Source organism: Dioscorea cayenensis, chromosome 11 (assembly GCF_009730915.1).
Source record: "Dioscorea cayenensis subsp. rotundata cultivar TDr96_F1 chromosome 11, TDr96_F1_v2_PseudoChromosome.rev07_lg8_w22 25.fasta, whole genome shotgun sequence".
Taxonomy (NCBI): Eukaryota; Viridiplantae; Streptophyta; class Magnoliopsida; order Dioscoreales; family Dioscoreaceae; genus Dioscorea; species Dioscorea cayenensis.
In genome coordinates this window covers 3,015,135-3,040,900 of record NC_052481.1, presented here as the reverse complement: position 1 = coordinate 3,040,900, position 25,766 = coordinate 3,015,135, and the positions used below count along the sequence as shown (strand labels likewise).

Sequence of the window (25,766 nt, the reverse complement as noted above, 5' to 3'; positions counted from 1 at the left end):
TCAAAGAACCAACCAATAATTAGTACAAAAGAGAAATCCAAACAGCTAAGAAAAGGATTTTGATTCTTAAGTGTAGCTAACAAAGCTCTATTCGGCAAATATTTCATTAGGGACAAGATGGTCTAACTAGATAAGCATGCATTTGCCTAATCCAAGGGAGCATGTCTGTGGGCGATTATGAGATGAGTTCGATAGGATTTCCAAGTATGCATCAGAACTAATAGATGATAAGAACGAGGCTTGACTTTTCAAGGAGGTCTTGCACCTCACTCTCATCATTTGGGCCAAGAGCCATGTACCGGCCGAAACCCAATCCAAGCCCAATCCAAAGTCAATGTTTGATAGGTCAGTCCAAACTTGATTCAAACAAACATTAGATTAGATATGAATATCATTTTTAAGTGATTGACCGACCCACTGGCCAGTCATTTTGAACTTTTTTTTGGGTTGATCCAACGAGTCGACCCATGATCTGGCCTATTAGATTTAATATTAAATATTAATAATAAATTTAAAAAAATATTACAAATGATTGATTGATTGAGATAAACCCATCGGACAAATGAGCTAACTAATTAAGTAGCTAACAAAGTAACAGTCATGTGTCATCTCATGAGTCATGTCATGCCAACCAATGGCTCCCTCCATGATTCATCTTGAAAGAGAGTTGTATTTTCATTGATCAATCAAGTATATAGAGGTCCTATTTTATGTTAAATGGAAAAAAATTATATGATTGACAAATGAGTATATGTCAACCTAGCTGGGATATACTCATATTGTAGTGATACAATATTTTTCTCAAGTAAAAAATGTAATAATAATAATCAATTAATAAAATTATTTATTTATATTTTCATTTTACATTTTTAAATCATCACAAAGTTTAATTAAATAAAGTTAAAGAAGAAAACAACAACGAGCCGATAAGAGATAGATCTAACTAGTTGATCCTAATCCGATCCAATAATTAATCTAAGAAACCAAGCCTATGAGATGGGTTATGAGCTTTATATTTTTAAATTTTAGTCGGCCCAACCCGATCCAAACTATTCATAAGGTCCATCAGATCTAGGATTGGGCTAGGTCAAAGTTTCAATTTTTTTAGCCGAACCGGCCCAACCCTTTCGGAGAGAGACTTGCACCTATATATTTGTTGCGAGTTAGCCACTATATATTTGACAAATTATGCTAAGGTTGTGGACGCTCTAAGGGGGTGTTTGGATGCCAAGAGTGGATTGTGGGAGGAGTGGATTGGGAGTGACATGAGGGGTAATGGAGGAGGAGTGAGAATGAATGATGTGTTTGGTTGGTAGGATTTGAAGAGTGTAATTTATTGGGAATAGAAAAAGTAAAAAAAGTAGATATGGTAAAATGACACTTATGTCCCTCATCCATATAAATGATATTGTATATATAATAATGAGTTATTTTTAGTTATATATATTTTTTAATTATCAAAAATAAATATTTAATTTTTATTATACTATAATTTCATTCTAATTTTTTTAAGATGAGATTTTTAATATCATTAATTAGCTATTAATTAATGGTGTTAAATATAATGAGTTGTTTTTAATTATAATTTTTTTAAAAACATTGAAAAAAATGTAACTAATTAATTATAAGAAATAACTATTTAATTTTTATAATACTATAATTTTTATTATAAGTATTATATTCAAATATTAATATTATTAATTAGCAAGTAATTAATGGTATTAATTATAATGAGTTATTTTTAATTATATTTATGTAACACATAAAAAAAATTAACTAATTAATTATCAAAAATAAATATTTGTAATAACATTGAAAAATAATAAAAAAATATGAAAAATTTTTTTCCTTGCCATCTCTTTATTTTTCTCTTTGCCATATATAGCAATGGAATAATCATGTTTCCAAGCAGACACAAAAGAAGGGCATATATGTCATTTCCTTGTCCAATCCGGGCCAATCCGCCCAATTCTTGGGGAGTGAGACTCACTCACATGGGTGAGTCTCACTCCTTCCACAATCCACCCTCATTCCCACTGATGTATACCCAAACAAGGGCTTACAACCACTCCCCCCTCACTCCCACTCCAATCTTGGCATCCAAACACCCCCTAAGTTTCTAGATGTTGTTTACATATATATATATATATATATATATATATATATATATATATTTCCAAAATCAGAAGAAGAAATTCTATCTTAATGCATCTGGTTTAACCACATTATAAAAAATATTTCAAAAAAAACCCACCAAAGGCAGCTATAAGACGAGATATATGACATATGATGTAAATCTTCCACTAATGGTATTTGATGAAACTTCATTTTTCCCATCTTCATCTTCTCCTTCATCTTCTTTCATGATTTTTTATCATTTCTTTATTTTTTTTAGAAGAATTATCTTTCCTTGTTTTCCTTCAAATTTTTCTCACCTTTGTATCTATATGCATCTTTCCCAACTTATAAAAGGATATATACACCTGTAAAAATTACGTACATTTACTCTTATACCCAAATAAAAAACTAATATTTGTATGTATATATATCCTTCGTGTTATTAGATATTGAAATTTATTAATGTTAAAAAAAATAGAGGATCCGCAAAGACAAAAGATTTATGAAGTTCAGCAATATGCCATATTTCTCTTATTCACTTGTCTCTATCTCTCTCTCAGAAACAAAAGATTAGAGTTATCCAGATACTAACCTATATAGATCTTAAACCTATCCATATCCTAAACCGGATCCTAAATCTATCCAAATACAAATCCTATTCGGATGCATTTTACAGGATTACTAAATCATAATCCTAACCAGATATAAATTACCTTATATCCTATTGTGGGGACGTTGCCCTGCACCCCAACTTATTGATGCTCTTTCAATAGGACAGATGTCGTCGCTCCACTCCACTTAATTCTCACATCTATACATGAGCCTTACACAGCAGTTAAGATATACAAACTCTATCATAGTTAAATGTTTACAATATAATTATTTTTTTCTCATTTTAGTTTGTGTGGTGTTATTAACTTATTTGTAACACTGTTAAAAAAATCTCACAAATATATAAACATAAATATAAATCTTTTTAGGATTACATGCAATTAGGATTACATGCAATTTTTCCATTATAAAACTCTTATCTTTAACATGACATGTTCGCACATGTGGTACTTGTTTCAGTTATTTGTCGATAGGCCAAGGCCGGAGCGACGCTCAACAGCCTCGCCGGGAAAGTCATCGACGGGAGAATGAATAATGGGGGCTTTACCCTTATCAGATTTAGGAATATAAGTAGCATTGCGAGAAGAAGGGGTTGGGTGTTGTTGGGCCGGGAGGTGAGTCAATGGACCTTGGACGATCTTTGAATGGAGGATGTGAGCTCCGTCGTCTTCAAGCATAACAATGAAGCTTCTGACGCCGATGTCCACTGTGATCTTCAGCGGGAAGATGATCGACGGCTTAAGTCTAACAAGCGTTCGAAGATGTTCCAGTGTAACGTGCTCCTTCTTCTGTACATAGATTAAGTCGTCGATCGGCCGGAGAATTTCGACGATTGAATCCCAATTCCAACAGTGCAGTGGAAGATTGGAGATTCGGATCCAGTTGTAGTTGCCGGCGGCAACCGCGTGCGATCCAAATTCGGCTGTCCAGTGAGAGAGAGAGATGCGACAAGGCCCGAGGTTAGAGTTTAGGGTTAAAGGACTTCTCTTCACTGCCAATACTGCATCTCTGGCGGAGGTCATCGTGAGGACAAAATCATTATTGAAGGGAGTGATATGCTCGCAAAATTCTGTGTTTAAGCACTGCGGGAGAGAATCATGGAGAGATCGAACGCTAGCGTTGCCTGAAACTACCCTTATAATCACCATCTTTTTGAGTTCTTCTTTCGATTTTAGAATGGCTTCAGTGATGGGCAAGGAGACACGAAGAGAGGCATGATTGGTTCTCACTGGAATTCGAAGGAGAGGTTTGAGTTCAGAGGAGGAGCCCCGAGGTTTGGTGTCCGAAGAGGTTTCCTGCGAGCTTAGCTTGGATCGGACTCTGGGCTTCTTAGGATCGGATCGAGGAGGAGGGCGGAGCCGGGACAGCTGGATGGCGAGTGACCACGCCGGAGCGGCTTGCGAGTAAGGCGGTGTCGACACTCATCTACTTTGTGTCCGGATCTTAAGCATTTCGAGCAGAAGTCAGCGAGTCCGGTGATCGCCGTCTCTTCTGAGAAGCAGGGAGAGTGGGTGGTAAAGTCTCAGCTGAGGGTGGGGTGCGGGCTACTTCAGCATAGGAGGTGCCTTCTCTCACCGGAGAAGCCTTAGAAGGAGGTTGAACCTGAGAGTCTTGGATGCGCGAGGGTGGGGGAATTCGTGAATTAGGGTTGGGTTGAGGAGCGTAGGGCCGATGGTTCCGGTGAGATTTGCCGGAGAAGCCCCCACGAGCACCACCACGAGAATGCCGGAAACCACGTGTGTCAGCATGAGTGCTAGCGAGGTTCTCACGGGAGCTGCTGAGAAATCTCATGGTCGGATTTACTGTTCACACGGGACACTCATGACTTGGTTCGCCGCGAGGTATCCTTCAAATTTTTCTCACCTTTGTATCTATATGCATCTTTCCCAACTTATAAAAGGATATATACACCTGTAAAAATTACGTACATTTACTCTTATACCCAAATAAAAAACTAATATTTGTATGTATATATATCCTTCGTGTTATTAGATATTGAAATTTATTAATGTTAAAAAAATAGAGGATCCGCAAAGACAAAAGATTTATGAAGTTCGGCAATATGCCATATTTCTCTTATTCACTTGTCTCTATCTCTTTCTCAGAAACAAAAAATTAGAGTTATCCGGATACTAACCTATATAGATCTTAAACCTATCCATATCCTAAACCGGATCCTAAATCTATCCAAATACAAATCCTATTCGGATGCATTTTACAGGATTACTAAATCATAATCCTAACCAGATATAAATTACCTTATATCCTACTGTGGGGACGTTGTCATGCACCCCAACTTATTGATGCTCTTTCAATAGGACAGATGTCGTCGCTCCACTCCACTCAATTCTCACATCTATACATGAGCCTTACACAGCAGTTAAGATATACAAACTCTATCATAGTTAAATGTTTACAATATAATTATTTTTTTCTCATTCTAGTTTGTGTGGTGTTATTAACTTATTTATAACACTGTTAAAAAAATCTCACAAATATATAAACATAAATATAAATCTTTTTAGGATTACATGCAATTTTTCCATTATAAAACTCTTATCTTTAACATGACATGTTCGCACATGTGGTACTTGTTTCAGTTATTTGTCCAAGTGAACATGATGTTTGGTTCTAAAGTTGATGACATTTTGTTTTTGTTGTATTTAAAAACTAACGTTAATATGTTGACCTTTATTTTGGGGGGAAGCGTGTGTTAATAGTGATCACAAAATTCTAGTCATAAAATATTCTTACATTTTCATTATAAATAATAAATAATAGATAATTTTGCTATTTAATAAATGGCCCCAAACCCTCTCAATTGGCTCAAAAAATGAGAGCATCCACCCATGTGGAGCAGGGATGAGTTTGTTGGTGGCCAATCCAAAAAAAGAAAAAAAAAAGAACCTAATTTATAATAATGAGTACTATTTCATCTTATATATATATATATATATGAAAAATTACTTATAGGCCCTGTACCTTTCCATTTTTCTCAAACAATTATATACACACACACAGACACCCATTTTTGTATGTTTTTCTTTTTTCCTCAAAAGCACATTCCAATTTTGAGAAAGTTTTCATAAATCCAAACATAAATCAACAGTTCATTTATAAAAAAATCAACAACTCAAATGGAAAGATAAATTGCATTGTGTTACTACTCTTTTTGTCCCCTTTCTTAATTCAGAGAGAAGAAAATTGCAAAAACCTTTAATTAATTAAATCCCAACAAACTCTCTGAAAAAAAAAATTCAAGAAAACAAAAAACATTAAGAAGTTAACTATCAGTAAAATTTTTTCCAGAACCAATGTTTTCTCCAAACTCTATCCATTTGCTCAATTGGTTGATTCTTAGTCTCTGGCAGCAACAAGCACACAAATGCTGTCATAATAATCAACCATCCTGCAAAAAAGAAGAAAATTCCAGCCTTCAAATGGCAAAGCATTGCAAGAAAACTTTGCGCGATGACGAAGGTGAATACGAAGCTCACGGCGACGGTAATACTCTGCGCGGCCGATCGAATTTCCAATTGGAATATCTCACTTGGCACAAGCCACCCAAGCGGCCCCCAAGACCACCCGAAACCGGCCACATAAATACAAATCAAGATCAACACAAGAAGTGCATATCCTCTGCTTATTCCTCCTTGATCTCCTAACTTCGCCGCGATTATTCCCCCTACCATAACTTGTGTAACAAACATTTGAAATCCTCCGATCAAAAAAAGTGTTCGTCTTCCGAATTTATCTACTACAAACATTGAAATAAGAGTTGAAACCATGCCTATGACTCCGGAGACTACGGCCGACATAAGTGAAGCACTCTCACCAAGACCAATGGTTCGAAATAAGACCGGAGAATAAAATGCTATAACATTGATGCCGGTGACTTGTTGGAAGAACGGTAATGCGATTGCCATCACTAGTTGAGGTCGATACTCACGGTGAAGGATCTTTCGGAAAGGGTGGCGCATGGTTTTGGATATCTCACTTGCTTTAATGAGATCATTGAGCTCATCATCAACGTCGTCGGTGCCACGTATTCTCTGAAGAAGTTGCTTTGCTTTGTCAATTTCGATTTTGTGTTGGAGTAGACTGTTAGGAGTGTCAGGGAGCAATAGTGCACCAATGATGAGAAGAGTAGCAGGAACTGCAGCCAAAGACAATGAAAGCCTCCAACCCCAGCCTTGTCTTATCTTTTCAGTTCCATAGTTGATTAAGTTTGCAGTAAGACCTCCAACACCAATGCTGAATTGAAAGCCATTGCTAAATGCGCCTCGGTATCGTGCAGGTGCCATTTCAGACAGGTACAATGGAACAGACTGAAAGAAAAGTCGAACTCGATTCAATCTAAAAGCTTAAATTCAAACTATTTATGTACTCTAATTCAAACTCTGTCATTATAAAAGTCTATGTCAATTCAATTCAGGTTGAAAATTTCTAATCAGATTTGGTTCAGTTCATGTTGAAAATTTACAGACAAACTAACCTGGTTTGCGAAGCCAACACCGATGCCAAGAAAAACTCTACCAAGAATAAGCATGTAAACATTAACAGAAGCACCACTGATTGCAGAACCAATGAGAAAAGCAACTCCACCAAAGAACATCGATGTTCTCCGGCCAAATGCCCGAGTGACCCAAGATGCCAGAAAGGAAGCAATCAAACCAGCAATGTAGAGTGAAGATGTAAAAGCTGTCAAAAGCTGGCTATCAAACTTACAATAATTACTTGTGGTTGAGTCTTCCTTCATTTTTCTATATACTACTGGGAAAAATTTCTTCAAGAATGATTCCATAGATGTCACACCACCTTCATCATATGATTCAAGCACACAAACACATAGATATATATTAAACATTAAGATATGTATAATATTCATTGGAGTTTATGCAAAAGCCTGAAGAAAAAGAAAGAGAGAGAGAGAGAGACCTGAGATGCCAATGTCATAGCCAAAAATAAGGCCACCCATGGCTGCCATCAGGCAGGACATGACCACAAAGATTGTCATCCTTCCATTGTATACACTTGTTGTGGCACCAGATACATCAAATCCGACTGCCATTGGAGCAGAACCTGAAGAAGAAGATGATGATGAAATAAAAGTCCAAGGTATGGAGTATTTATAAAACAGAACTTCTTCAAAGATAATTATAATGTTCGGTCTTTCTTTCCAATTGTCTTTTGAGTAAAACAAGGAAAGTAAATAATAGAATTTTAAATAAAAAAAATCTATTTAAAAGGATCATTATCCAAACAGATTAACAAAAAGAAATATAGGTCCGATGATAAAGGATAATTTAAATTTTAATCCTTATCTTTTAGAGTGAAATAGATAAATACAACCTACAAGATTTATACAGAGTCCATACTGAAGCTTAATTCAAAAAAAAAAAAAAAATTGAACTTGCAAACTCTAACAAATTTTTGCTTTGTTTCTAGCTTTAAACCAAATAGAGAAACTGTTTCTTTAATTTGCAGCCACATATCCATTCAGAATATGGAAGAGATTTTAATGGTTAGAAGAAGATAAAAGTCAAAGACTCACTAATTGAGTGGCTGATGTGTCGATCTCTTGTTTCCAGTTTTCCAAGAGGACAGCATCACATTAAGGACATCTTTGGCTGCATGTTGAGTGTCTTGTGTGGCTGAGGACATGAGAATCAAAAAGTTTGTTGAGTAATTTGACTAAAATTATATACTAAAAAGATGCTTTGTCAGTAAAAAAATATGTTAACCAATAATTGCACAACAATTGAAGAGAGAACAAATAATTTCCTTTACTTCAACATCACAGAAATAATATCCATTTGATGTATCAACAAGTGTAAAATTCACAATACTGCACAACACAGCACTGAAAATCTAAGTAATGCTGAGTGAATCCAATATGTTATTTCTGAGCTACAAGACATTGGCAACAAAAAAAAAATTGGTGAGTTATGTACTGATTGATGATGTACATTCTCTATTGTGAAAAGTATCACTCATTCTTCCTGGTAATCTCATGCATTTTCTTTTGTGAAACCTCCACAAGCAATGTGAGAAGAGCTTCACAAGTATGTGAAGCATCTGTCTCACTATTGTCAACATTCATAGGAGAGTAGACCATCCATGCATGGTCCAGTTTGCGATCTGGACGAACCACAACTGATCCAGGAACTTCAGCATCCCTGCGTGTGACCAACCCATCACTTTTCTCGCTGTATCTGATCTGCAAGAGTTGAGCACATGCAGCCATAGCAGCAGCAAGCGGCATGACAACCGGAAGCTTGGTAGGCTGGCTATCAGCACGAGGAGCAACTATGGGCAGCTCCGCATGTGCAACATGAGAAAGACTGGTGAGAATGCCAGGGGCAATACCAGTTTCTGTGTGAAATGAGACAACTGGAAGCTCTGTTGGCAATGGGTGCTTGTTTAGAAACTCTCGCCTTTTCTCATAGGTCAAATCTTCCAAAGCTTGTAGGTCACCCTGTAAGACGACAATGACAACAACAAGAACAACAAAAGAGAAGATTAAGCAGAAAGTTTGCACAGTAACATGTAATAGAAACAATTTTAAGGAACAACAGAAAGCAAGAGGAAGATGATAGATTGGACTAGAAGGTATTTACTTTCAGAACTTTGCATATCAGAATCTCCGTTAATGTCCGTAATTTAACATAATCCCCTAGTTGCCCTTCACGTAATAAATCTGAAGCAATTGGGCTTCCTCCATAGGGGCTCTGTGCCAACACCAGTCCAGCGACTTTGTCTTTCAGATCCGACCAATATAAAGATAATGCAGCTGCTGAATCAACTCCTCCTTTGCTGTGCCCGAAAAGTAAAACCCGTTTCTTTGAGCCCCAATAAATTTCTTCAATATATTCTTTGATTTCTCTGGCATTTTTCTCAACCGAAGCCTGGTAATTAAATGCTCATACATGATTAAAATATATAATATGGAACATATACATACACACACACAAAAGATAGAGGGAAAACAACCTCACTGTGAATTTTGGCAATGTGACAAGCCAAACCCATCTTTGAGAAAAACGACTTTGTATTAACAAAATAAAGTGGGCCATGGTTGCTGAAAAGACCTGAAAATGAAGAACATCACCAAAGCTGAGAAAATACATGAACCCTCCCTAATTATTCATGAATGATTGATTTTCCTCATAAATAAAATAATACCTGGAACCAACAAATAGACCAATGAGTCCGGTAACTTATGTTCTCCACTCCTACCCAGGAAGAAAAGGACAACTATGAAATCAAAATTTCATAAACCTGCACATATTCAGGATAATAGCTATATTCTTCTTACCTTATCCTCTCTAGCAATTGGTTAAATCGCTTTGTTCCATCTTGCACAGGAGGCAAGTTTGTGGCACGCTGTAACCAACCAATGTCATCCGCTGAGCCAAGAACAGTTTTTCTGGCTCGGGAAATGAGGCTGCCAATTGTTAAAAAGTGTTAGGAACAATGAACAATAGGAAAATTGTCTCATCAACATTTCAAGGGGCTCTATCTTCCTCCAGTGAATCAATTTCACCGGAACATTGCTTCTCAGATTGACCACACTTTTTAAGCATAAGTACTGGAATCAACATCATGTCTCTCATTTTGTGGTGTGTGATGCATCTATGACCTCAAGCAGCAGATATTACATATACATAAGGCTTAACCATATTTTTAATATTTAAGTTTTGAAAAATTCTTAAGAGAAATTAATTTCACTATGATTCCAGCATATCATCAAGGTATTCTTCACACAATGTTCTGCATTACCATATTCAAACGAAAGGCACCTGGCACAGTTTTGTAATTTGAGTAACCATGATGCATACTGGCATATTAATTTCTAATTTATCTGATAAATTAAATGTGGTTTTGTTCAGTGTTTCATCTTGAAATAGAAGTTATAACTTACAAGATACACATGAAAGATGACAACAGTACAAGCATACTTACCCTTGAAAAATTGAAGAGCCATTCTGTACGCCACTGGTGGAGGTCATAGATCCACTTCTAACTTGAGATGAACTTCCTGCTGAACTTGTCTCTCCAACATGCACAGATGAAATGTTAGCATCAGCAAGACGCTCAAAGAAGCTTGACCAGCCAATTGTTGACGACCCGTTGTCCCTAGAAAATGATCCTTGGTTTCGTGATGGAGGCATAGTTCTTAATTCTATTCCTTCATCAAGTATACCTTAAAAAGAAATGAATTAAGAGTCAAAGCTTGAACATGGGACACTGAATTTCACACAAAACCAATACACATACAGAAGCAGCATCTACAAATACAAAGAGCCATGGAAAAATAGAAAATAGCTGCATGACACTGAGTTTATACCAATATACCACCCTCATAGAGAGAATGCCTCGTAGTGTAAAGCCATTCTTATCCATTAGTACTAATACAAATTATGGAATGGGTGAGCAGACATTATAGAAAACTAACCATCGGAGGCAGTGAAGCAGCTAGTTAAATATGAGGTTGTATCTTGAAGATAAGAAGCAGCTTCACTGAGAGCTGGAATGGAGTTGAAAATCTGATTAGTATAACTCTCAACTGTTGAATCATCATTATGAACCTAAAACACCAAAATAGTTATTCAAAGATTACAAATGGTACCACTAATTAGAGCAACTGAAACACAAGTTTGCAAAATTGACAGGAACCATCGTAACATAGGTTCAAGAATTACATTCAAAAATTGATATGCAACTGCATTTTGGTTGCTAAGTTATTTTTCTTTCTTCTTGGAAAAAATAAAAAAGGAAAGCAGAAGAGGAAGAGAAGAACCAATATCTAGTGTAACTACACTGCGAATACAATAAATTGTCAATCTCTGAAACATAATGTGCTTCATAGTTTAATATTATACTGGAAGAACAAGATAATGATATCCTAGTGCAGATGATAAAACTTTTTAAAATCATATTCCTAAAAATCAATCAAGAATCCTCTTAACTCTTTACCGTCAAAGCAGTAGTAGATTCCACCTTTTCAGAGCTCTGATTTTCCATGGTTAACATATATCCCACCAAAGAATCAATTTTCTAATGTTAATTGCCTGAAAAACAAAAAACAAGAAAATAAATCAAAGAAAAAAATTGAAACAAAAATGCAAAAAAAAAAGTAAATTAGATCCAAAAATCATACCCTAAGATCCGCAAACACAAGATTTTATAAGATCACAAAAAAGGTCCAATTAATGAAAAATCATAATCCATCTAAAATTCATGATCCATGACACAACCCCTATTCTAAAATCACAATTACAGTACTCCCATGCAAACAATAACTAAAAAGATTCTTTTTTTTAAAAAAGGGCAAGTTTTCAGATGAAACAACCCAAAATTCATCAAAGAAAGTGGAATTGCAAGTGATGTACCTGAGGATCGAAGAAGAGACGCAGAGGATGAGGAGAATTTTCGATTCTTGAGAAGCAATTGGAAGAAAGGAATGAAGAATTTTGAGAAATTTGGAGGAAAAGAGGAGATTAGGGCAAGCGGGCACGTTAAGCAACCTTTCATCGATGGAAGCATGATCAACGGTCATGCCGGTTTGTTGGACCATCACGTGATTACGTTCTTGCTCTTGCCTTGGGATCTGTACTTTTCTACACATACATTTGAGCATCCAATCATCTATGAATGTCCGTGGATTCAATCGATCATGTCCGTAGATATTATATCTACGACATTCATGTCAGTCATTGAATTTTAATTCAACGATTATATACTATTTGATAAACAATATTTTTGTATTTATAAATAATAGTATAATAAAAATAATTCAATTAATTTCAGTATTTCAATAAATCTGAATCAATCAATCTTATGTGCTTAACTACGTATTGACATACATGTTGAATATTTTGAAAAAAAATTTGGGATTTTTTATTAATTATATAAAACTCTTTTAAATATATTTATATGATTAGTCTATTATCTTGACATCATGTGGATGAAAAAAATTATGAGAAATTATTTATACACTTCATAGTAAATTATGTCAAATCATGAAATATATGCCATATGGTGAAAAAGATTAGAATTTTTTTATAAAATAAATAAATAAGAAAAAGGAAAAAAGGAATCACCGTTCACCACCGTAAAATATGATTATACAATTCGACCTCATCGCTCATAATGACTTTAGGAATATCTTTTCATTTTTTGTCTTTAGTTGTGTATATTATGTAATGAAAACAATAATAAATTAAAATGCACAATATGTTAAATGAATTTTTTTTTTATATATCATAAGCTTGCTCAAACTTTTTAATTATACCACATACTCTTATTTTGGAGCCGTGAAGAGTCAATTAGTAATATTACCTATGTACAGAAACCCAAATGGTAATAGACTAAGAGATAGTTAACTAATTAAAAAATAATAATATTTATAAAATATTGACTCTAATATTTTAAATTTATAAATATTTTTTAAAATAACTTTTTTTTATTTCAAAAGTTAATATGGTTTTGCTAATATTAATTTTATTTTAACTATTTTATTTTTTTAATTATAATATTTATTTATAATTTTGGCTGGGTATTGTATGAATTAGTGAACATGATGTAACAAAAAAAAAAAGCATAGTAAAATGAGTTATTTATATAATTTTTAGATATTATTCAAACATGAGAAGCAAACAAGACACTGTCAGAATTTTTCTAAGGGCATGTTTGATCAGAAAATAAAAAAATACTAGCATAATTTTTATTATGTAGGAAGTGCAGTGATTATTACGTAAATTATAAGCATATTTTATTCCTATAGAACGAGTGTTTAGTTACCAAAAATAAAAAAATTACGGAGATCGACCGACGTCAGAACTGTAGACCACCGGTGGACCCGTGGCCACCATCTGAGGCTCGACGGAGCATAGGTGGATCACCGGTGTGTCACCGGAGGCTAGCCGGGCGAACCACCAGTGGATCGCCGGTGTGTCACCGGAGGCTAGCCGGGCGAACCACCAGTGGATCGCCGGCGTGTCACCGGAGGCCGGTGGACCGGTGGTTGGGTCGGTGACCAGTTGCCGGAAGCCTGCCGGATCACCGGTGGATCGCCGGCGTGTCACCGGAGGCCGTTAGGCGGAGATCGAGCGAGCCACCGGTGATTGGTGGGTCGTCATCGGATCAAAAGAGAGAGACTTTTTCATAATAAAAAAATATTCCACTAAGAGTGGAATATTTTTTTTACGCTTATAACGCCTATATTACGCCATAATTTTATACTCTAAAAATAAGATCCAAACAAATTAATACAGCATAATTATCGAAAAATATTAAATTACTAGATATCAGTACAGATTATGCCATAATTCTGGCTTATCCAAACAGGCCCTAAGTTTTTAAGTTCATAAATTTTGGAAATTATATTTTAAATTTTCTAGTGAATAATGGGCTTTAAAGTTTTCAACTTGGGCTAAGGAAGCCCATCAAGGGCCACTAAAAGGGTCTACGGTCAAGATCACATCAATACTAAATCAACGGTTCATAACTCTCCACTCAAAACCCTAACCCTTCGTATATATAAAGTTCTTCGCCATTTCCCCAGCTTTCAGCCTCCTCTCCCGCAAACCCTAACCCTAATTTGGAGCTGCGAGTGATCAATGGGTTCGTCGATCTCGATCTTCATCCATTGGTTCCATTTCTTCAGTTGAATCTTCTCGTCATTGAGCTGTGTTATTTGGTTGGAATTGTGCAGGGGCGTACAAGTATGTGTCGGAGCTATGGAGGAAGAAGCAATCGGATGTGATGAGGTTCCTTCAACGGGTGAGGTGCTGGGAGTACCGCCAGCATCCTTCCATCGTTCGCGTCACGAGGCCTACTCGCCCTGACAAGGCCCGCCGACTCGGGTACAAGGCCAAGCAGGTGATTTTCTTCATGTTGTTCTATGAAATCAAGCATTTGTATTCATTGAGAAAGATCCTGGATGTGTGGCAATGGCATGGTGGCATGATTGAATGGGAAAATTAATGTTTTTTTTTAAATAAATTAGTAATTTTTGGTTTGAAATCACAAGGGCATGTTTTAGCAATCATTTTTGAAGTAATTGTGATTTGTTGTTTGTGAGATTTGGTGTGTTTATTTTCATTAATTTTTTTTTATATGATTTTATTACCCCGGTATGCTAATGTGTTGGCAATTTGCAACATGGCATTGTGGCATGGTTGAGGTAAAAGTGATATTTTTGTTCTTCTTTGGGATTAGTAATCTTTGATTTGAAATGAAAGTTATGTGTTGGATAACGGATTGATAATTTTCTTTGGAATAAAGGTCATGATTTGCTTATTATTGTTTTGAAGTAATTGTGGTTTCGTGTTTGTGATACCTGTTGTTTTCAATCTAGTGAATGTATTTTTCTATGTAATTTTAGAACCTTTGTATCTGAATGTTAGGATTTTCCATGTTAGGCTGTAATTTTTAGTATGATATGATTTGCTGCATCCTGATCTGATTACTGAATCCTTAATATGAGTGGTGTTATAGTTGATTTTTATATATGTAGACTTGAGCTTTGGGTGAAAAGAAAAGCATATCTAGGGTTGTGGCATCTTTCTTATTTGTGCCATTTACAAACTGTGACATTGGATTTTGGAGCCATCTGATCATGCATTGGTGAATGCTTGGAAAATCTTTTTGATAGGCATGTTTCAAACTTTCAATTGGAAGTAATGTTTGGATAAAACATTTTCTCCTTGAACAAATTTATTGCATGTGCCTTTCAATTGAGTGTTGCTTCTAGAGGCTGTGACCCACTCATGAAGAACTGAGTAGGTTAAAGCTTTGAATTTGCAACTTGAAGATCATGTTCCATGCTCAGAGCTTCATAATTCATTCAAGTTTCCAATGAAATAAGTCTGTAGATTGATTATCTATATGTTTTTTTGTTCAGCTGTCAAGTTCTCCTTTTTGATTGAGGCTCTGTTGTAAGGGGCTGTTTGTTTGCAAGGAATGGAGTTGAAGAGGAATGAGATAGGAATGAGAATAAGGGGGAATGGATTAGGAATGAAAGGAAAACTGTGTTTGGTTGGAGGGTATGGGAGAGTAATTCATTGGAAATGAGAAAAGTAAATAGAAAAAATATGTGCAAAATGTCTTTTATGCCCTTATAGAGTAAATATTAAAAAAATAAATACATTGGCCAATAATATTATTTTATTTGTAATATGTTGTCATTATTGTCATAATTATTTTTATAATTAATTTTTATAATTAATTTTTATAATTAATATTGTTGTTTTGTTACAATGTTATCATTTTATTTTTATTATTTTAGAATTAATTTAATTTATTGTTATTGTTGTTGTATTTTTATAGTATTAATTTATTTGTAATATGTTATCATTATTATTTGTTTACAATGTTCTTAACATTTTTCCTATATATATAGATAAAGTTTTAAAGTCAAGGGTAAAATGGATATTTCACCATCCGGATTGGGCATTCCTCAACCAATTGGGGGGAATGCCAATCAACCTTCTCCCCTCATCTCATTCCTCATGGATTCCTCCCACATTCCCAAGCCTGCCAACCAAACAAAGCATTGAGCCCATTCCCAATCCATTCCCAATCCATTCCCAATCCAAGCCTTGCAAACAAACAGCCCCTAAGTGTCATTATCAACAGTAATAGAGTACAATGAGAGCAAGATATACTAGTAATAATATGTTATGGTCTGTGTCTAATGTTTTTGCATTGCCTTTAAATTTTACAGGGCTATGTGATTTATAGAGTTCGTGTTCGTCGTGGAGGCCGGAAGAGGCCAGTTCCCAAGGGTATTGTTTATGGGAAGCCGAAAAACCAAGGTATCACCCAACTGAAGTTTCAAAGGAACAAGAGGTCTGTTGCCGAGGAGAGGGCAGGACGCAAGTTGGGTGGCCTGAAGGTCTTGAACTCATATTGGATCAATGAGGTTATGTTCAATCTGAACTTGATTTCATTTACAGCGACTGTTTGACGCTTATATTTCATTTGTTATAGTGTAAATATTGTTCACAAGACGGATAAACTTTGGCAGGATTCAACCTACAAATATTTTGAAATTATCCTTGTTGATGCGGCACACAATGCAATTCGCAATGACCCAAGGATCAACTGGATCTGCAAGGGAGTCCACAAGCACCGTGAGCTCCGTGGACTCACCTCAGCTGGCAAAAAGTACAGGGGTCTTCGAGGCAAAGGTCACCTTCATCACAAGGCCAGGCCATCACGCAGGGCAACATGGAAGAGAAACCAGACCTTGTCTCTCCGCCGATACCGCTGAGCACCTTCAACCACTTGAGTTCATTGAATCCGTCAATTGTGGTCACATTCCCATGGAATCTGCTAAAATTAGAAGTTTTGAAGAACATGATTTTGCCTTGTTTGTTCGCATGATATTTTATGTGAAGTACTTTGATGATAATACTTTCTAAATTTCATCAGATGTTTGGTTTTCTGATCTGGATTTGTTTCATGTATCTGGTTTAGCTAGACATAATGTCTTTTTTTCTTATTAAATACTATTTGAGAATTTGTTAACATTTGTTTTCAGGTGTCTTGTTGCTTAACCTACAGAGCTATTGTTTACAGGGTTGTTTGGTTGGAAGGGTTGTCAATTCCAAGTGTTTCCAATTACTGGGGAGTATCATGCCTTCAAATTAAATACCTGAAAAAGATCTGCACTGGTTACACCTTTGGAAAACTACAAATTTGCTTGGATTGGGTTAAGATTATATGTTTTATGTTTATATAATTTTTAAGAATGCATGTTATTAAATATCAGGTATATATATTAGATTTTAATGAATAAATTATAGATTTCACCATTTTACAAGAGGGTGGCAAGTAAAAACCACAACCAGAGAAAGATGACAATAGTGTAAGGTGCTTCATTCAATTAAAAGCAAGTGTAACAATTTGAGTACAGCCTTCATTTTATTTATAGATTTGAACATGAAATAATATAACATACACAACATAGATTTAACATTTTGATAGACTTCAATGATCTAACAAGACTTCTTCAATGGAAACAAATCGGCGTTCTTGGATTGATCGTTGGCCTGCAACTCCCATTGCTACAGAGAGCAACCCATCTTCTAAGCCAACGGTAGGTTTACCGCCATCTTGAGCTCGAACAGCAGATAAGAAGTTCAAGTGTTCCAAGTAGCTTGAACCATGATGCAGCCCTTCATACCTGGTTCCTCAATTGAAGAAAAAAAATAGTGTGGATAATATTCTCAAGTTATGAGTTTATTTGCTAGATTTATTCCAGTCAACTGTATTACATACATTTTCAATTAATAGACTTGTATCTTTAGAGCTAAACTATAGCAATTTGCTTTGTGTTGATTTCGTATAAATTAAATTCTGAAAAGTAATTATCAAGTTGAACATTTGTACCTTATGCGGTCATCGTCTGCTTTTATTGTCTTAACTCCGTCTCTCCCAGCTGATCTACTTCCAATATGCACAATGCTTTCTGGGATAAATGCTTCACCCTGAGAACAAGTTCAAATCTTAGAGAACCTAAACCCGGCTTATCATAGGATTAAAAACTTTACATAGGCTAGTGATCATAATAATTATAGCAGATCAATAATGATGGGTTAGATGTAATCCAAGTTATGGAAAAAAGGGGTTGGTGTTAAATTGGATGATAAGAGCGACAAGGTCCTTCAATAACCAAGTAAAACTCAGTACTGGTTTTTTTTTAAAAGAACAAAGTTTAGATGTACCTTCCCAATGTCACCAACAACAGAAATTTCTTGTTCATTTTTACTGCCTTCAGCAAACATGCACAGATCAAGCATGCCACGAGATCCATTGTCAAATTCTATGATCACATATGCATTATCAATGATGTCCGGTACCTACAAACATAGTTTAATTGCCATATATGAATATCTCTTTGAAGTTTCAATTAAGGGAGCAACTTCACTTTTGCATAATTTGAAGACTAGACAGAAAGTGCCTTTCAATCTACGATTACAAACAAGTCTTAATTCTGATATCAAAAGTCATTTCACCATGAGCTGTAAATTTTTATGAAGATCTTCGTCAGTGAAGTCAGATGAACCTTCATTAGGAAATCTTAACCCCTATCCAGTAATCATACCTATCAGTTACATGACATTTTATTATTTGCAATTTCCTTAGCATAGCAAATATTCTATCTGAAATTAGAACTCAAATTACCGTGCATAGGGCATAGTTGATGGAATCATGTTATTTTCCATAAAAGCTTTTCAACCTTTTTCTTAAAAACTAGCAGTTTTTAACTAACAGCAAATACTCATTATTATTCATCACATGACATACTTTCACTCTTCTTAGCATTATTACCTAGATTATACAGTTGCCTTCAAGTTTTAAGTATCCACTTGATCAATTGCTCTCAGCAAACGGATGGTGGAAATTGCATTTGCAAAATCTAAAGAAAAGTTGTAACATGGTAAAACAAATAAAGCAAATAGAAAAAATAAAAACTAATGGCACGCATCATTAAAAGCAGAAGTAAGGTGAGGGAAACTCCAACCTTGCCATCATAAACTTCATCCTTATGGTTGACATCAATAGAACCGGAAGCCATGACAGAGACTGGATTTGCGCCAGCAAACAGCCTCATTAGATCAAAGAAGTGGCAGCACTTCTCCACCAGAGTTCCACCGGTGTTAACATTAAAACGGTTCCAATTGTTGACCTACATAAATCTAGGAAAAAACCACTAAATGGGTGGAATTTATTCATAAGAACAAGCTTAACAAGTCGCACAAATCATGCAAATTCATTCATTAGAACAAGCTTAAAGACTGTAAATTATGCAAATTCATTCATAAGAACAAGCTTGGAAATTATGAAAACTACAAAAAATTATACATAAGAACAAGCTTACCAAATTGCACAAATCATGCAAATTTATTCATTAGAACAAGCTCAGAGACTGTAAATTATGCAAATTCATGCGTAAGACAAAGCTTGGAAATTATGAAAACTAAAAGAAATTCATTCATGGTTAAGTGTACCTTAACCAAAAAAGGGAACCTGTGCTCACGAATTGCCACCATTCTAACTTGTCCAAGAGCTCCACTCTTGACAATTTCAATTAGTTTAGCCACAGGAGGCATATACCTATACTCCAATCCAACTTGTACCAGCATTTCAGGCCTTTTCTTAGCTGCATCTATGACCTAAAAAAGAACCTTTTTTTACATAAGAACAACAAGGAATCAACTTGAAAATGGAGTAAAAATCGAACCTTTCTACAGTCCTGAACAGTCGTACACAATGGTTTCTCAACAAGCACATGATGGGGCTTTCGATGCTTGATGATATCCATTAGAATTTCAAAATGAGTCATGTTTGGAGAGGATACAACCACCACATCACAAAGACCACTATCCAAAAGCTCATGGTGATCAGAGAAAACCTAGGACCATAAATCCGATACAAGAGAGAGAAATTTTCACAAAAAATCACACTATATAGATACAATTATACATATATATATGGAAATAGACCTGAAGATTAGGGAAATCAAGAGAGAGACCGAGCTGAGCAGCGAGGTCACGAGAGGAGGGGTGTGGATCGGAAACGCAGGAGAGGAGAACGCCTTCATGACGGAGGTGGGAGATGTTGATCATGTGTTCCCTTCCCATCATCCCCACGCCGATGATCCCGTACCTAACGCTCCGGCGAGACGCCGGATTACCGCCGGCGTTGGTCGCCATTGATGAGAAGTCGAGCTCTTGGGAATGAGAGGTGGGAAGTGAAGCAAGGCTCACAAACAGATGTTGTGGATCACGAGGTGGAACCAACGGTTCAGATCAAACTAAGGAATATAATGAGAACATTTTGCGTACACACCCCTGAAGAAACTTCAAATTATAAAAACATCCACCATTTTTTATAAAATAATAATAAAATATATATAATAATTTTTTTTCTCAAATAAAGTGTTCCATTTCTCATTTGAATCGAAAATTTATTCGTAAGATTGAGAGAATAGTTTTGTATTTTTTTCAAAAAAAAAAAAAAAATTGTTTTGGTGAAACTGGTTTATTTCTATTTTTTTTTCAGTTATGTCCTCATATTTTTTTTATAAATAACAAAAGTAGATTTTTTTTAACTACATATGCAACAAGTGTTGTTAATCAAAGAAGCACACATACTTGAAATCAGAGAACAAATGGGCAATAAACTCTTTGGCCAAATAATATATATTTTCATGTCTTATAACTAACCATCTGCATTGTAATTTCATATTTTTATAGACCATGTGTTACATTACCGGTCAATTTAGTCAACAAGGAAATGGTTAATGGAGAGCGCGCGTGGTGGAGAATCATCAAAAGGAAACAACACGTGTCGAAGAAGCAGGTGTGAGCGTAGGATTAGCTCAAGACTCCGCGGGTATACTATACCTGCAGAGAAACTGAATATAAAAACGGGGAATGAAGAAGGAGGGGACAGCTTGGTTGAAGTGGAGTAAGGGCCCTGGTTTCTCTTCCATAGCTGGAGAGTAGGGATTGGTTTTCTTCTTGTTTTCTTAGTTGATCTATGACCTTGGATTGAAGCTTGGTGATTTCATCCATTGGGTGAGATTGTTCTTGTGGAACCCTGAATCTCTTTTATGCATTTATTTCATTAGTTGTTGAGTTCTGTGAATGTGGATGATGGAGTTTGGAATTCTATTAGATGTTGAATTGAATTGATGTTAAGAATTCTCTCAGATTTGCATTGAATATGTTCATATCTACAAATCAATAAAAAAAATTGTGTGGATTTAATCTCTTTTTGGAGCTAATCTGTTCAGTAGTTCTTGTCTGAATTTAAATCCATAACAAATTGGTGCTTTCGTTGTCATTCTTTCAATGGCTGATAATACTAGTATGTGAGATCTCCAAGCTAAGGTGGAAACACTTTTTAGCTTGATGGACAACAATGAACAAAGGTTTAAAGGCATTGAACAATCTCTTACAGCAATGACATTGATTCAACAATCATTGGCTGGTCTTTCACAAATGATGGAAACATTTCAGACTCTGAAACTTCAGGGTGATCAGCCTACATTGCATATACCGCCTAATAATTCTCCTCATGACCATACTCTTCAATCATTGGACTCTTATTCAGTAAGAAACATCAAAATTGATTTTTCGAGGTATTGCAATGGATATTTCAGTCTGAGCAATTTTTTGACTATTATGCAGACCTGACATTCATAGATTGAAGATTGCTTCGGTTCACTTTGATGGACCAGTTATTCCATGGTTTCAACGACTACAAAAGTTGGGGAAATTAACTTCTTGGTAGGTACTCACAAAATCATTGGAGATTAATTATGGGCCATCAGCATTTGACTGTCCAAGGTATTCACTGTTTCGCTTGACGCAAGATGGCACAGTAGTTCAATTTTTTGATCAATTTACTGCATTGGCTAACCGGGTTCATGATGTGCCAGAGGAGATTTTATTAGATAGTTTTATCAGTGGCTTAACTAAAGAATTGCAAGCTGAAATAATTCCATGGCATCCTGAAGATCTAGATCAAGCAATATCTTTAGCAAGACTTTTTGAGGAGAAGCTACAATTGGGATGGAAATCAAGTTACAACAAAAACATCTTTATACCTGATACAAAAATGAAACCTATCATGGTTACAACAAGAAGTGGAAATTCTACTACCATAGTGGCAACAGGACAGAAATTGTTAGGAAGTGCAAATGTTCCTACAGGCAATGTTCATCAAAGTCCTCCAACAACATTTCGGAGAATGGGATTTCAGGAAATACAAATTAGAAAGGCAAAGGGGATATGTTTTAATTGTGATGAAAGGTACTCACCTACACATAAATGTCCTAACAAGAGGCTTCTCCTACTTTAATGGGATGACAATGATATGACAAATTATGAGAGTGAAATTTTCGTTGATCCACATCCACCCATTGAGGTCCTGGAGCCTGAAGCAGACAACAACACTAAAATGTCTCTCAATGCTATGTCAAGTACTGCTGTATAAGGAACTATGAGATTTACTGGCACCTTGGGAGGACAGACCATTGCTGTATTATTGGATGGTGGCAATGATTACACATTCATCCAACCAAGAATAGTCAAATTCTTGCATTTGGATGTCTTACCGGCTACTTCCTCAAAAGTTTTAGTTGGTAATGGGCAAACACTACAAGTGAAGGGAAAAATTCCTGGTTTAAATGTCCAGGTACAAGGTTATATATTGGTGGTTCCTGCTTATGTCCTGGCAATTGCTAGTGCTGATCTAATTCTTGGGGCATCTTGTCTTGCCAAATTGGGGCCGCATATGATTGATTATCAGAAGAAAGTCATACAATTCTATCATAATAATCAATTCACGGTACTCACTGGCGATCAATTGGCACAACCTACTTACACTTCTGTGCCTCAATTGCATCGGTTATGTTCTACACATGCAGTGAGTGAATGTTACTCCTTACAGTTAATTCATTTTGATGATCAAAACCATTCAGTGGACAGCAAATTGCAGAACCTTGCTTCTGAACTTAAATCGATTATTCCTGATGGGGCACCAATGGAATTGTCTGTTTTATTGCTCAAATTCCAGACAGTGTTTTCAATACCTGTGGGGTTACCACCATCAAGGACTTGTGATCATAAGATACCTTTATTACCTAGAATTTCTCCTGTTAAGGTTAAACCTTTTCGGTATCCACATAGCCAAAAGGTTGAGATTGAAAAAATGGTGAAACAAATGTTGGATGAAGGGTTGATTGAGCATAGCACTAGCCCGTTTTCATCTCCAATAATTTTGGTGAAAACAAAGGATGGTACATGTAGATTTTGTACCGATTATAAAGCTTTGAACTCTATTACAATCAAGGATGCTTATCCTATCCCTACCGTTGATGAGCTGTTTGATGAATTATTTGGAGCAACTTACTTTTCTAAATTGGATCTGTGTTCGGGATATCATCAGATACTTTTACACCCTGATGACATATTCAAGACGGCATTTCGTACTCATCAAGCGCATTACCAATGGTTGGTTATGCCATTTGGGCTTTCAAATGCACCAGCAACATTTCAATCTCTAATGCATTAGGTTTTCAGTTTTGCACTAAGTTTGTTTTAGTTTTTTTTTTATGACATTTTTATTACAACACTTCCTGGTCATTGCATCTACAACATTTGGAGATTGTCTTATCTACTTTGGCTCAACATCAATTGTATGCTAAAGTGTCTAAGTGTAGCTTTGGACAATAGCAAATTGAGTACCTTGGTCACATTGTTTCTCTCAAAGGTGTAGAAATGGATCCAGCTAAGATATCAGCAGTTCTCAATTGGCCACTGCCTAAATCATTGAAGCAACTTTGGGCTTTCTTGGGCTTGAGTGGTTATTATAGAAAATTTATCAAGCAATATGCTACACTGGCACAACCGTTAACTGATTTGTTAAAAAAAAGATTCTTTTGTGTGGACTGAGACTACACCAAAAGCATTTGAGACATTAAAGGCTGCAATGACTACAGCTCTTGTGTTGGCATTACCTAATTTTGCAGAGCAATTTGTATTGGAGACTGATGTTTCAGGGGTGGCTATTGGAGCTGTTCTGAGTCAAAATCAGCATCCAATCGCTTTCTTTTCAAAGAAGATGACTACACGAATGCAAAACCAATCAACTTATGTACAGGAATTGTTTGCAGTGACTGAGTCTGTTCAGAAATTCAGACATTATTTACTGGGTAATCAGTTCATCATTCGTACGGATCAGCAGGCTTTAAGGCATATATGTCAATAGACTATACAAACTCCAGAGCAACAGAGTTGGCTGCCGAAGTTAATGGGTTTTGATTTCATTGTTCAATATAAACCAGGAAGGGAGAATGTTGTTGCAGATGTTTTGTCGAGGTGTTTTACTTTTACCTCTTCTCAGTCACAGGAATCTTTCTTCAATGAATTGAAATTACTCCAATCTCAGGACAGTTATTATGGTCCACTGATGAAAGAATTGCATGACTCATCTAATGGGAATCCTATGTACATTCTTAAAGCAGAGGTTAATGCAGTATTTTCACAGTTCTCTATTGGGTGGTCACGCAGGATCTCTGAGAGCTTTTATGCGTCTAGCTTCCCAGTTTTTCTGGAAAGGTATGCATTCGGAGATACATAAATTTGTTCAAGAATGTATCGTTTGCCAGCATGCCAAGAACCTTACAACTCCTCCTAGTGGACTATTACAATCATTACCGATTCCAAAGCAAATCTGGGAAGAGATAGCCATGGATTTTATCTGTGGACTGCCAAATTCTAAAGGATTTTCTGTTATTATGGTTGTAGTTGATCGATTATCTAAGTATGATCATTTCATGCTATTAAATAGGGATTTTTCAAGCATTACAGTGGCAGAGGTCTTCATACATTCAGTCCTTAAATTGCATCGACTTCCCAGGTCCATAGTTTGTGATCGTGATAAAGTATTCACAAGTCATTTTTGGCAACATTTATTCTCAAAGATGGGAACTTCTATACAGATGTCTACGGCTTACCATTCTCAATCGGATGGACAAACAGAGGCTCTAAACAAGTGTTTGGAGATGTATTCTTCGGTGTTTTACTAGCGTTCATCATGGAAATTGGTGGATCTCTTGCCATGGGCGGAATAATGGTACAATACAGCATACCAGACAAGCGTGGCAATGACATCCTTTCGTATTGTCTATGGTCGAGAGCCTCCGGGGTTAGTACCATATGCAGAGACAATTGATGATCATCCCTTGGTTTCACAGTGGTTAACTAGTAGGGATAAAGTTTTGTCTCAGTTTAAAAGTAATTTATTGAAAGCTCAGGTGAGGATGAAATGGTATGCATATATGAAACACTCTGAACTTCAATTTCAAGTAGAAGATTGGGTTTCTGTGAAGTTGCAACCGTATCGCCAACATTCAGTCCAGCTTCGCCGGAATCATAAACTAGGAATGAAGTATTTCGGGCCATTACGGATCTTGGAGAAAGTTGGGACAGTTGCATACAGATTGAAGT

General features: G+C 36.0%; 5 protein-coding genes across 9 annotated transcripts; 2 read left to right on the top strand and 3 right to left on the bottom strand.

Moving 5' to 3' along the window:
* Positions 1-5,863: 5,863 nt before the first annotated feature.
* LOC120272021 (hexose carrier protein HEX6-like) lies at positions 5,864-8,136 on the bottom strand. 2 transcript variants are annotated; one of them, XM_039278728.1, is made up of 4 exons: positions 8,087-8,136; positions 7,669-7,812; positions 7,226-7,548; positions 5,864-7,058 (listed from the first exon to the last, which is right to left on the bottom strand). In XM_039278728.1, exons 2-4 carry the CDS (start codon positions 7,799-7,801, stop codon positions 6,021-6,023), a joined length of 1,494 nt encoding a protein of 497 aa, XP_039134662.1. In that variant the 5' UTR covers positions 7,802-7,812; positions 8,087-8,136; the 3' UTR covers positions 5,864-6,020. The 2 variants fall into 2 exon arrangements, with proteins under 2 accessions (XP_039134662.1, XP_039134661.1); XM_039278727.1 differs by lacking the exon at positions 8,087-8,136 and having other exon boundaries at positions 7,669-8,026.
* A 355-nt stretch (positions 8,137-8,491) lies between these two features.
* Positions 8,492-12,285, bottom strand: LOC120272022. 4 transcript variants are annotated; one of them, XM_039278730.1, is made up of 9 exons: positions 12,126-12,285; positions 11,703-11,804; positions 11,189-11,260; positions 10,696-10,936; positions 10,049-10,177; positions 9,916-9,965; positions 9,724-9,821; positions 9,351-9,638; positions 8,492-9,208 (listed from the first exon to the last, which is right to left on the bottom strand). In XM_039278730.1, the coding sequence occupies exons 2-9, from the start codon at positions 11,764-11,766 to the stop codon at positions 8,720-8,722; spliced, it is 1,431 nt and encodes a 476-aa protein (XP_039134664.1). In that variant the 5' UTR covers positions 11,767-11,804; positions 12,126-12,285; the 3' UTR covers positions 8,492-8,719. The 4 variants fall into 4 exon arrangements, with proteins under 4 accessions (XP_039134664.1, XP_039134663.1, XP_039134666.1 ...); XM_039278729.1 differs by having other exon boundaries at positions 11,189-11,321; positions 11,710-11,804; XM_039278732.1 differs by having other exon boundaries at positions 11,189-11,321; positions 12,126-12,284.
* A 1,985-nt stretch (positions 12,286-14,270) lies between these two features.
* LOC120271456 (60S ribosomal protein L15-1) lies at positions 14,271-17,190 on the top strand. The gene is made up of 4 exons (XM_039278136.1): positions 14,271-14,358; positions 14,450-14,616; positions 16,463-16,660; positions 16,766-17,190. Exons 1-4 carry the CDS (start codon positions 14,355-14,357, stop codon positions 17,009-17,011), a joined length of 615 nt encoding a protein of 204 aa, XP_039134070.1. The 5' UTR covers positions 14,271-14,354; the 3' UTR covers positions 17,012-17,190.
* Positions 17,191-17,592: 402 nt separating this feature from the next.
* On the bottom strand, positions 17,593-20,530 carry LOC120271442 (inositol 2-dehydrogenase 2). The gene is made up of 7 exons (XM_039278121.1): positions 20,250-20,530; positions 19,988-20,158; positions 19,755-19,919; positions 19,268-19,432; positions 18,468-18,602; positions 18,133-18,230; positions 17,593-17,926 (listed from the first exon to the last, which is right to left on the bottom strand). Exons 1-7 carry the CDS (start codon positions 20,457-20,459, stop codon positions 17,731-17,733), a joined length of 1,140 nt encoding a protein of 379 aa, XP_039134055.1. The 5' UTR covers positions 20,460-20,530; the 3' UTR covers positions 17,593-17,730.
* A 3,716-nt stretch (positions 20,531-24,246) lies between these two features.
* On the top strand, positions 24,247-25,345 carry LOC120272269. The gene is made up of 3 exons (XM_039279039.1): positions 24,247-24,469; positions 24,602-24,875; positions 25,177-25,345. The coding sequence occupies exons 1-3, from the start codon at positions 24,247-24,249 to the stop codon at positions 25,343-25,345; spliced, it is 666 nt and encodes a 221-aa protein (XP_039134973.1).
* The last annotated feature ends 421 nt before the right edge of the window (positions 25,346-25,766 follow it).